General features: G+C 43.7%; 1 protein-coding gene across 1 annotated transcript; it reads right to left on the bottom strand.

Moving 5' to 3' along the window:
- Nucleotides 1-4,816: 4,816 nt before the first annotated feature.
- On the bottom strand, nucleotides 4,817-10,678 carry MRPS25 (mitochondrial ribosomal protein S25). Its single transcript, XM_072598396.1, has 4 exons — nucleotides 10,357-10,678; nucleotides 7,670-7,776; nucleotides 6,993-7,080; nucleotides 4,817-5,377 (listed from the first exon to the last, which is right to left on the bottom strand). Exons 1-4 carry the CDS (start codon nucleotides 10,488-10,490, stop codon nucleotides 5,185-5,187), a joined length of 522 nt encoding a protein of 173 aa, XP_072454497.1. The 5' UTR covers nucleotides 10,491-10,678; the 3' UTR covers nucleotides 4,817-5,184.
- Between the last annotated feature and the right edge of the window lie 245 nt (nucleotides 10,679-10,923).

Genomic DNA, 10,923 nt, shown 5'->3' with positions numbered 1-10,923 from the left:
GCAGTGATTTATATAGACCCTAACACAAGTCCCTCCTCCCCCACTGACCATTATCCTCATTAGCTGAGAATATGATCTTACATTCTAGACACGAAATCTAACCAATCCCTTTTGAAATGAAGACATTGAGGAATTATGTAAGTTTTATCCAATCATTGAGACCCTAATACACTACACAGTTTTATATCCTTATATGGAACTATTCTATTCTAAAAATATTGTAACCTTGAGCCTCTAGGTCTTACCTCACCCCTGGGAGAAGAATTACAATCTGATGCTATGGTGATGGCATAGCTTACCGAGAGGAACAAGTCTTATGCCTGACCAGCAGGCTGCTCGTCCTCCCATGGAGCTTGGGAGTAAAAGAATGAGGCGGGAGAGCAGGTCATGAAGCAACTCCGATTTATTCAAGCAAGCATTCTGATTATATAGTCTCTGCCAGCTAGCCCAGTGAACCATGGTAACACACACAAACAAACCTGAAGGTATAGTAATGAACACAAGCTGGAACTATAGTGACAAAAACAAACCAGGGGTGGGGCCATCCCTTCCAGCGCCATCTTGTTCACCCTTCCCTGCACCGGACTCAATTTACCTGATGTCTGTCAGTGTGGCGTCCCAGATGGTGTGGTGGTCAGCGCCCCTTAAAATCTGAGAAGTCTTCACTAAACCTATCCCACTCACTTTGACATCTTATCTATTAGGAAATGGCATTTGGTTTTATATATAAATGAACAAGGTGTCTATGTGTGTATAGAGAAATTTTCTTTATACGTTTTCTCCCGTTTTTACTACCTCCCTTATTCTGGACTTATTAATTTTGTTTGTGCAGAAGTTTTTCAGTTTCATGTAATCAAAGTTATCTTTTAATTTTCTGTGTCTTTTCCCTTTTTTTAAATGTATCTCCTACCCACAGCTGTGAGAGAGAAAATTTGCTTCTAATTTTTTAATCGTTTGATCTGCAATATTAAAGTCACATATTATTTAGACTATCTTGTGGAATATGGTGTAAAGTGATGGTCTGAGCCTCACTCCTGCCAGGCGGCTTTCCAGTTTTCCTGTCAGCTTTTAGCAAATAGGGAATTCCTTTCTAAATATTTGTTTTTAGGTTTTTTAAACAGTAGGTTATTGGATTCCATTCTGATTCTCCTACCTGTTTTTTGGCCAATAGAAGACTGCTGTCATTTGGAAGTGCTGTTCACCCTCTTTTCATAAGATCTTTTATTTTTCCAACTGAATTTTGTTACTATTTTATACAGTTGTACAAAGTATCCCTTTGATAGTTGGATTGGCATAGCATTAAAATATGAATTACCTTGAAAACACTGTCATTTTTATTGTATTGACAGGGTTTCAGCCAGGAGCATTCAGCATTCCTCCAGCAATTTAGTTTGCTCCTCCTTTGTTAAGAAGCGCTTTATAATTGAATCTCTACAAAGTTCTAAGTGTATGCTTTTGTAAATTCCTGATACTTTATGTATTTTGTGGTTATTTCGAGTGGGATTTCCCTTTTGATTATTTTACCTTGTATTTTGTTGCTATTACACAGAAATGCCGTTGGTCTTTGAAGCTTTATAGTCTACAACTTTGTTTAAACTAGTTTCTAGTACTTTTGCCGATTCTCTTGGATTTTCCAAGTATATATCATATTATCAGTAAATGTTTCATCTCTTCACCTCCTTACACCTCTCTCATCGTCTTATTGCTAGCATTTCCAGAACTGGAAGAGTGGGCATCCTTGCTTTAATCCATGTTTCTTAGGAAAGGTTCTAGTCTATCCCCATTGTATACGATCCTTGCTTTAGTTTTTAGGTATTTTTTTTTTAAAATAATATTAAAAGTCCCTCTATCCTTGGTAGGGATTTTTTTTTCCTGCTTTTTCAGCAAATGAATGTTGTACTTTGTAAAAGGCTTTTCCCACATCTATTGAAATAGCCATGTGGCTTGGGTGTTTTTGTTTCCAATATAATTGGATGATTGTTTTCCTAATGTTCGAACCATTCTTGTATTCCTGGTATAAATCCATGCTGGTCATGTTTAATGATTTTTTGGGTGAATCATTGTAGTCTGATAGGGTTTTATTAAAAAGTTTTAAATCAGTATTCATTAATGATATTGGTCTACAGTTGTTTTTCGTTCTCTGCTTTAGATACTAAGACTGTATTTGTCTCATGAAAGGAATCTGGTGAGGTTTTCTTTCTCAGTTTTTGAGAATCATTAGCATAGTTTGGTATTGGTATTAATTGTTCTTTGTTTGCTAAGAATTCTGTGATTCCATCAGAAAAGATTTTTATTCTGGTAGCTCCTTTGCAGCCAGTTCTGTTTCCTTTTTCTGAGATTATATTATTGAGGTTCTTCTGTTACATTTGGGTATTCTATTTTTGTGAGTGTTCCTTTTTCTTGTGTTTGTAGTTCAGTTGTTTCCATCATGTGTAACTCTTTTTGACACCATCAGGGTTTTCTTGCAAAGATACTGGAATGGTTTGCCATTTCCTATCCCAACTTACTTTACAGGTAAGGAAACAGAGGTAGGATTGGGTGACTTGCCTAGAATCACAGAGCTATTAAGTGTCTGAGGTTGGACTTGAACTCAGATCTTCTTGACTAGGCCCAGTGCACCTAGCATGTAACACACATGTAATAGCTTCTGATTATTCTTTTTTATGCTGGTTTTGTGGATTTCACTTTCTGTCTACTTTTAAAATCAGATTAGCTTGTTTTATCAATTTTGTTAGTCTTTTGAAAAAACTAGCTTTTATCTTCTTTAGTTTTAAAGCCTATTTTTCATTTTTGTAGATTTTTCTTTCTGGTTTATCTAATTTTCAGTATCTTCTCTTTTGTGTCTACTTTAAGTAGTCTATTGGATGGCCTTTTACTTTTTTAAAAATATGCATCTTTTTCTGTTTTGTTATTTTATGTTTATTGGGAAATGGCTTTGCCCCTGAATGTTTTAGCTGCATCACAGAAATTTTGCTATGTTTCATCATTATCATTTTCTTTCACTTAATTAATTGTCCCTATGATTTGTTCTTTGACCCAATCATTATTTAGCATTTCTTTCTTACATCTCCATGGAGGGCTGTCTTTTGTGCTCCTTGAAAATGATTACTATTTTTACTGTGCTGTAATCTGTAAAAGATATTACTATTTCTGCCTTTTTACATTCATGACATCCGTGTCCTGGTAAGTTTTTGCAAAAGTTCCACTTAGGTCTTATTCCTTAGCAGCCATGTTTAGAAGGTGCCATAAATCTTTTTGCTCTGGTTTCTCCAACCATTTGTTCAGTTCTGTATTTTTTTTTTCCATCAGATGTATAAAAGACAGAAAAACTGAAATCATCTGCCACTATTGTGACACTATGTCTTCTTGTAGCTCATTTGTTTTGTGAATTTAAATGCCAGGACATTTGGAGCATGTGTTAATATTGGTATTGGCCGTCTGTGGTTCCTTTAATTTTTTAATATCTGTTTTCACTTTGTCTGATAGTACGATTCAACTCCTGTCTTTTTTTTTGGATTAGCTTGACGCAAGGTCATTTTTTTCCTGCCCTTCATTTTTACTTTTTGTGTTTTTAAGTATTTCTTCTAAGCCACAAATTTTGTTTCCTTAGCCGGTCTGTCACTTTTTCATTTTATTGGACTGTTTAATCCGTTAATATTTAAAGTTTGTTTATATTTTCCTCCTCTTCTGCAAACACAGTTCTATGTTTCTTCATCTATTTTAAACAATCTATTTTAGAACAGTTCTCTTCTGACTAGCTCTGTCCATCTTACCCTCATGCCTCACTGCCCTATTATACCTTTCCCTAGTTTGGTGCAATGTTATTAGGTTCGTTTTACCTAGCTACATAATACTAATTAATATTTATTTAGCACTCATGCGCTTGGTACTGTGCTAAGTGTTTTACCATTAGTATCTCATTTGATCCTCAAAACAACCCTGAGAAGTAGGTGCTCTTATCCTTACTTTAGTGAGCAAATTGAGGCAAACAGAGGTTAACTATCTTGCTCAGGCCATACGGCTAGAAAGTGGCCTGGGCTGCCCTTGAATTCAGGTTTTCTTAACTCCAAGCTCCTGTGCTCTCCACTGCACACCTAGCTGCCGTAACTTGATCTGGGGAAGATAAACAAAATGGAAGACCTACCTATTGCTGAAGCTCTGAAACTGATTTCCATTAAGTAGAGGGGCCTCAAAGTAATTACCTTCTATGGCAAATCAAGACCAGGTGATAGACACCCAGCTAGTGAAAGATGGAATCAGGTTTCCAGTTGTACCCCTAGAACACCTTGGTTGGTCACTGCTGGTTTCCGTAACAGAACTTTATTTCTTTCTCCTGATGACTGTGGAACTGTAGGCAATACCCAGTCATCATGGAAAAGGTAGTTATCAAGTCTTTATTACATATTTCTAGGTTTTAATGCCTTAAAGGAATACTTGAACTTTGAAAAGCAATCTATACAGTTTAGGACATGTCACCCCACAGCATGTGAGAGATTACTACTGACTGAAGTTTAAATCCATCCTGATAAGAAAATTGAATTCACTTTGAAATAGTGACACTAGACTATCATCCCTGTAATGAAAAATTTTCAGTTTCATGAGGACTTTGAAGACTCTTTACGGTACTGTCCCATAAATATTGAAACCCTATTATTACTTGGCCTTGTAGCTCCTCTTGCAGCCCTTAAAACTCAGGAGTATTGCGGCTTATAAAGGCTAGAATGTGGGAATGGGGAGAAGGAAAACTAGACTTGGAATCAGTCTAAGCAGAGCTTTGATGAAAGAGGTTTATAGACTGTGGATATATGACACTGACTTGAGGCAATCTTTTTATTTTCATTAATAAAACATTTCTTATGTAAATGTTCCCTTGTCTTATAGAACTAGGAAATCACATTTAAAGAGTCAATACAAAGTGGTTAATTAGCAAACTAAGTCTTTTCACTTAAATCCCCCAACTCTGTTTTGTCTTCTTGTTCCTCTAGCCTGGTGCTAGTGTCTGAAATGGGGCCTTTTGAACACGAGGTAGCTTGGGCTTTCCTGGGCTCTGGGGAGAGGCCTGGGAGCTTATCAGCTGCTGAGACTGTGTGAGCACCTGTCTCTCCATCACTTGGTCTCTAAGGCCTTTGTCTTTCAGCATGAGCTCAGATGTTCCACACAGCAAGAACCTCCGCTGTAAGGTCCTCAGTCTTGAGCACTGGCTTTAAGAGCAGCTTTATACTTGCCAGTCATCTCTTTGGGTAAAGGCACAATGGCTGGACAAGGGACCTGTCCCTCCACTTCACAGATACATTCCCGAAGGCAGTATTTTTTGGGTCCAAAATTAGCTGGGTGAGAAAGCTTCTTTCTCTCTAGCTCTTCCATCTTGAGGACTTCCCTATCAAAGAACAAAGACAATGAGACCCAGTGAAGTAAAATTGACAATTTTCCTTTGAGCCAGTAACAAAAAAGTGGCATTTTACTGGAAGCATCCCCCTGTGCTGTAACCTCTTCACCAACCAAAGACCCAAGTTTTTACTGATGGTGGTGCTAGAATAGAAGTACTAAGCCTAGGTTCTATTGCTACACTCCTGATGGATCTTGGGTCTTCTGCCTCATTCCCCTTCTAAAATAGTGATGAAAACACCTGTCAACATTCCCCCTCTCAGAGAAATGATAATGACCAGCACTCTGTTGAAATGTTCATTGTTTATCACTGGAACAAGGGCTAGAGTCAGTCTTTGCCTTGCCAAAGTCACAAGCCCAGAATGGATCACCTGCCAGATTTACTTTTCTCAGAGGTGATACAAAAACATCATGTAAGCCTGGGGGGGGGGGGGGGGACGCGGGGGGGGGAGATCTAGACATTCTCGCACATAATCTTGATGCATACAGGAATGCACACTAGTGCTGGTACGACAACCTCTTATTTCCTAGAACTCTTTTCCCCTAAATGCCTATGATGAAACCAGTTTAAATCCATCTTAACAAAACTTTTGCTTAGAATTGAGACATTTTGTTCAGGATAAGAGAGTTTATAAAATCAGCTCTTGTATACAAGTCAAGTCACTAATTCCCTGCTAGAAAAAGCTGATGGGAGAAGAAAAGTTAAAGTGAATTAAGTGAAAGATATCTCTTCTGGATTAGAGAAAAGGAGGCATCAAGCCACCAACTTTCCCTCCCTCTTCCCCTTTCTTATGCTACATGTAGAAAGATCTAAAATCAGGGAAGGTGGAAAAGTAGACTTTCATTATCATCTTTAAATAGTCAAAGGTCAAGGATGTTTTAATGCTGAGAAAACTTCAAAATAGGAGATGGATTCACTGGGAGGAGCCTATGATTCCAAGCTAGATTCAGGATGAGTTGTAGTAAAATCATGGCAGAGGAATTTATTTCTTGAAAAAATTCTAAAAGTCTGAGTTGTATTTTTGATAAAAATAAAGGTAGAAAAAACCATGAACTCTTATTAAGCATGCCATCAACCAATGATGGAAGGCTTCAATTAAGTGGCTGTGGTCATACACTGGTCATTCCTCAAAAACTGAAATATGTAAAGCAAAACATTTTGCTAGACAACATCACAGTACCATGTGGTTTTTATCAAATACTTGGGAAACAGATGCTAACCAGCCTGATTAACTGAGCAGAAATCCCTCTTGATTACCAAATGAGACAACATATCTAAAGAAAGCCCTTACTCAGGACAATCTCCATTATGATTATGACTACCACCTGTCAAGGAAAGTCACTCTAGAAGATCTGGTTCCCACCAATGCCACTGGTGGTTTTCTTCTCTCCTTTAGCTCTGGACTTGGGGAAGTCTGATGGGGGTCTGACATAACCTCCTAAGGACCATGTGCTCTCAGCTTAGGCATGGCCACTGTGGAGTCCATAGACAGTGGACTACTCTGCTCTTGCTCCTCTACGTATCAGCCACTCTCTTTTCTGTCTTTCCCTCTGGTCCTCAAGGTTAACAAAGTGACTGACCTCTGATCAAGAACCAAGCAACTTACTCATTTTTTCCCAGGATCTTTTTGATATGCTGCACGATCTCTTTGTTGCTCTTGGCCTCCACATCCACCAGGACCTGTTCACCAGAATCTAGAAAAACAAGCAGCACAGAACATGATCCCGTCACGACTACCTTCACAAGACCACGTCCTAGTTTTAATGCGTTTGGTACCAAGACACCAACTTAAAGGATACAAGGGAAAGCCCACAAGATGCTGCTGAGAAAGACTTGAGGCAGAGGTTGGGAAGTGGAGAACAAAGGGATGGAATTCAGCACATTCTCATTATCGGAAGAAAGCTAGTCCTCTAAGGGAATGACCATGACCCAATGAAGGCAATTTTAACATCCTAAAGTACTATTATTTGAGCTGAGCCTCACAAAAGCCCCAGAAGGCAGTTTTGTTTTATAGATTCAATCCAAACATATTAAAGTGTCTTAAAAAAAATACATTGGGCTTGGCCTGATGATAAAGAGCTATTACTGGTTCAATAAGTTGAGGCAGAGGCAGAATGACGACTTTCATTTTCTAAAAAAATATGAGGCCCTAATTTGTATGTAGCCATTGCAGGCAAACCTGGGCTTTTGGCCCCTAGTCCTGCAGTGAGAATGTCTGCAACTGGCTTAGAGAAGAGTCTGCTGCACCAGCCAGGGGCCTGGCAGCCAGCCCTGCCCACTCACCTAAATAAAATCGTAGAAATGGTGATGGCGTCATGTTCTTGAACATCATGATCTGCACCCAGGGGTTTTTGTACTGAATCTGAGGAATGTTGAAAAATACAAATTTCCTGAAAAGGGGAAAAACAGAAAACTAGTAAACAATCTATTAGGAAGTCCAACAGTGACACCCAGTGGACACCTTTAGAAATCACTTACTTGGGTGTTATTTTGGTAGTGTTTTACCCATTTTACACAGGATGAAACCGAGGCTCTGTGATAAGATTTGCTGGTAACGGCCAGAGTGATCTGTTGCACAGCCGGGGCTAGAATGCAGACCTTATGCCATTTTAACGCCAAGAGCTTAGGGAAGACTTTATACCAAAAGTTCCCCAACGCTGAAGCTCATGGCTAGGGTGATCATGGACTGAAGACTAACTACATCATCTGTGCTGTGGATGCTGCAGTGGGGAGAAGAAGACTCCAAGCACTACCGTGAGCCCTTGGGCCCTTCCTCTCCTTTTTTACATTCTAGAGAAGGCAAAGGAACAGTGAGTGATGCTTGCCCTCTGAGCTTCATGGGGATTTTGCACTATAAAGCACAGTGTGGTCAAGGAACACTGGGTTAGGACCACATTTCAGAATTTCTTGTTGACAACTGGCACACTGGGCTAGGCAATCAAATCAAATCAAAATCAAGCTCCCCACGGTGGGCAAGGTGGGCAGCAGCACTGAATGAGCACTTGGAACAGAAGATTATGATGGTCTGCACCCTATCCTTACCAGCTACAAGGGCCAGTACTGCTGAGAATATTAAAGGCTTAGCACATAGTAGGCCCATTGGACTTGTGTTTGGCCTTAGAAGGTAGAACTGGGAGTAATGGGGTAGGGTGGAGAGACAGATTTCTGAGAGAAGTAAGGAAAAACGTTCTAGTGATTAGAGCTGTTCTGAAGTGGATGGGCATTAGGTGGTGCCATAGTGCAGAGTGCTGGGCCCGGAAGCTGGAAGTTCAAATCCAGCCTCAGACATTTCCTAGCTGTGTGACCCTGGGCAAAACACCCTTTTGGCCTCAGTTTTCTCCTCTGTAAAATGAACTGGAGAAGGAAATGGCAAACCACTAGCTGTGTGACCCTGGGTAAGTCACTTAACCCCTTTTCCCTCAGTTTCCTCCTCTGTAAAATAAGCTGGAGAAGAAACTGTCAAACTACTCCAATATCTCTGCCAAGAAAACCCCAAAAGAGATCATGAAGAGTCAGAGAAGGCTGAGTAACAACAAATCCAAAAAGAAGTAGATGGGTTGCCTCAGTAAGTAGTGGGTTCCTACATCACAGGTAGTTTTGTGTAGGGAGATTTGGTGCACAATTTTTTGTTTGCAAATGCAGCCTCTGAGGCTGAGATGCAACAGAATACGGATCAAGTCTCTACTTCTTGTGCTAATTTTGGCCTGACAAGTAACTCCAAGTAAACAGAGACTCTCACCAACCAGAAACGCACCATCCTTATGAAGAGCCATCAGTTAAACAGAAGAAATACTGGATGGTGTGGATAAGCTCACTTACCTGGCAGCATATCTTCCAGAGATGTCCACATAGAGGATAAATAAGGGAGGCGAGCAGTACTAGGCTGTGCGTACCAAACTGAAGGTCTGGGAGCCCTTAGGCTGACCTCAAACCTGGGCAGTCTACCAGCGCCAAGCTAGGAAGGGAATCACTTCCTTTGAATTGTCTTAGGAAGGTTCTGAAGACAACAAGTCAGGAAAAGGTCGGCGAAGCCCCTTCTTGAGCTTTCAAAGCGCAGAGGGCGCAGCTCTGATGGGCCCCCACCCCACAGTTACGGAGCGCGTGTCACGCAAGGCAGATGAGCAATGCCAGGGCACTGCCAAGGCCTCTGAGGAACTCTGGAACTGACGGGGAGATCTTGGCACAGGCCCGCCAGCGCCCACGAAGGCTGCGCTCTCTGGGCAAAGCGGAGTCTCCCCACGTACAGTGACCGCACAGCGGGGTCACTCTGGACCTCTGAGCAGAGCGGAACCACCTGCAGGACTTGTGGGTCTGCAACAGGCTTCTGCGGGCCCCGCTGACCGGCAGCCCTCTTCGGCTCGGGTCCTCGTGACCTCCAGGGACACTCGGGGGTGGGGGGCGACTCCTTCAAGAGCACAAGCACCTGAACTCCACCCCGCCTCAGGGGGCGACGGCCCCGCGGCTTCCACGGGAAATGCAAACCTGTGGGGGTCAGGGCCCCCTGACGCCCCCATCTTCCCTCAAGGTCTTTCCTACATAGGAAATGCCTTCTTAGGTCAAAGACACAGCTGGGAACCTGCCCCCCCAGGAGACCCATGGCGGTGACTAACACAAAGCACAACCTAGTGAGCGCCTAATAAATGCCGCAGTGGCGATGCTCGCGGCATCACGCACCCAGGTGGCGGCTAATGAAAGCTCGCTGAATTAAAGGAGTGGTCTGCAGGGACCCTTTAGAGGCCTCGGGCCCACGATCGCCTGGCCCCAAGCCCCAGGCCGGACGAGCTGGGGGCGCTCCCCGGCCCTCGGTCTGTCGGTCAGTCGGTCCCTCGGCGCGCCCCCAACGCGGGGGGCGGGGCACGGTTCCGGAGGCAGCAGGGCCTAGTCCCGAGGCCCCGCTCCCCCTCCCGCTCCCGCCCGACGCCTCCGGGCCTCAGTCTCTCCATCCAGAGGGCGGAGCGCGGCTCACTCACCTGGCTCCCTCGCTCAGCTCCCCGTGGGTGTTGTAATTCACGGTCATGACCTTGACCGAGCTCTTAAACACCACGTCGCCCTGGCTCAGGTACTGCAGGGTCCGGCGGATAGGGAAGCGCCCCTTCATCGGCATCGCGGCGGCACAGGCGGCGGAGCCGGGGGCGCCGCGACAGTGACAGAGACCCCGCCGCCCGCGCCGGCTCCACGGCCCTGGACGCTGCGCAGGCGCCGCCGTGAAGCAGGCTGGGAGCTAGGGTTACGGGGTTTCCGGGCACACGCGCCGTTGCACTCCCGCCTACTGCGCAGACTCGTACGAACTCCGCGCACCCGGAAGGTGCGCAAGGCGCCGCCTTGAAGCCGTCTGGGAGATGGGGTTCCGAGGCTCCCGACCACTCGCTCTCGCGCACTCGCGCCTACTGCGCGGCCTCGCCCTAGCTCCGCGGCCCTGGACGCTGCGCAGGCGCTACCGCGAAGCCGCTGGGTGGTTGTGGTTCGGCAGAGCCCAGTGGCGGTAGCCGTGGGGCGGGGCGGGAGCAGCCTCCCCTCTTTTCTTCTTCCCCGCGGAC

The sequence above is a fragment of the Notamacropus eugenii genome, chromosome 3 (genome assembly GCF_028372415.1).
Source record: "Notamacropus eugenii isolate mMacEug1 chromosome 3, mMacEug1.pri_v2, whole genome shotgun sequence".
Lineage (NCBI taxonomy): Eukaryota > Metazoa > Chordata > Mammalia > Diprotodontia > Macropodidae > Notamacropus > Notamacropus eugenii.
The sequence above is the reverse complement of the archived record's forward strand: the minus strand, read 5'-3'. Positions and strand labels throughout refer to the sequence as shown.

What these genes read in the sequence shown, in the direction of transcription:
- MRPS25 (XM_072598396.1), bottom strand. Translation starts at nt 10,490, where the DNA reads ATGCCGATGAAGGGGCGCTTCCCTATCCGCCGGACCCTGCAGTACCTG. An exon ending in GAGCTGAGCGAGGGAGCCAG is followed by an intron (nt 7,777 to 10,356) that starts GTGAGTGAGCCG and finishes TCCCCTTTTCAG; the next exon opens with GAAATTTGTATTTTTCAACA. An exon ending in AAGATCCTGGGAAAAAATGA is followed by an intron (nt 5,378 to 6,992) that starts GTAAGTTGCTTG and finishes GTTCTTTGATAG; the next exon opens with GGAAGTCCTCAAGATGGAAG.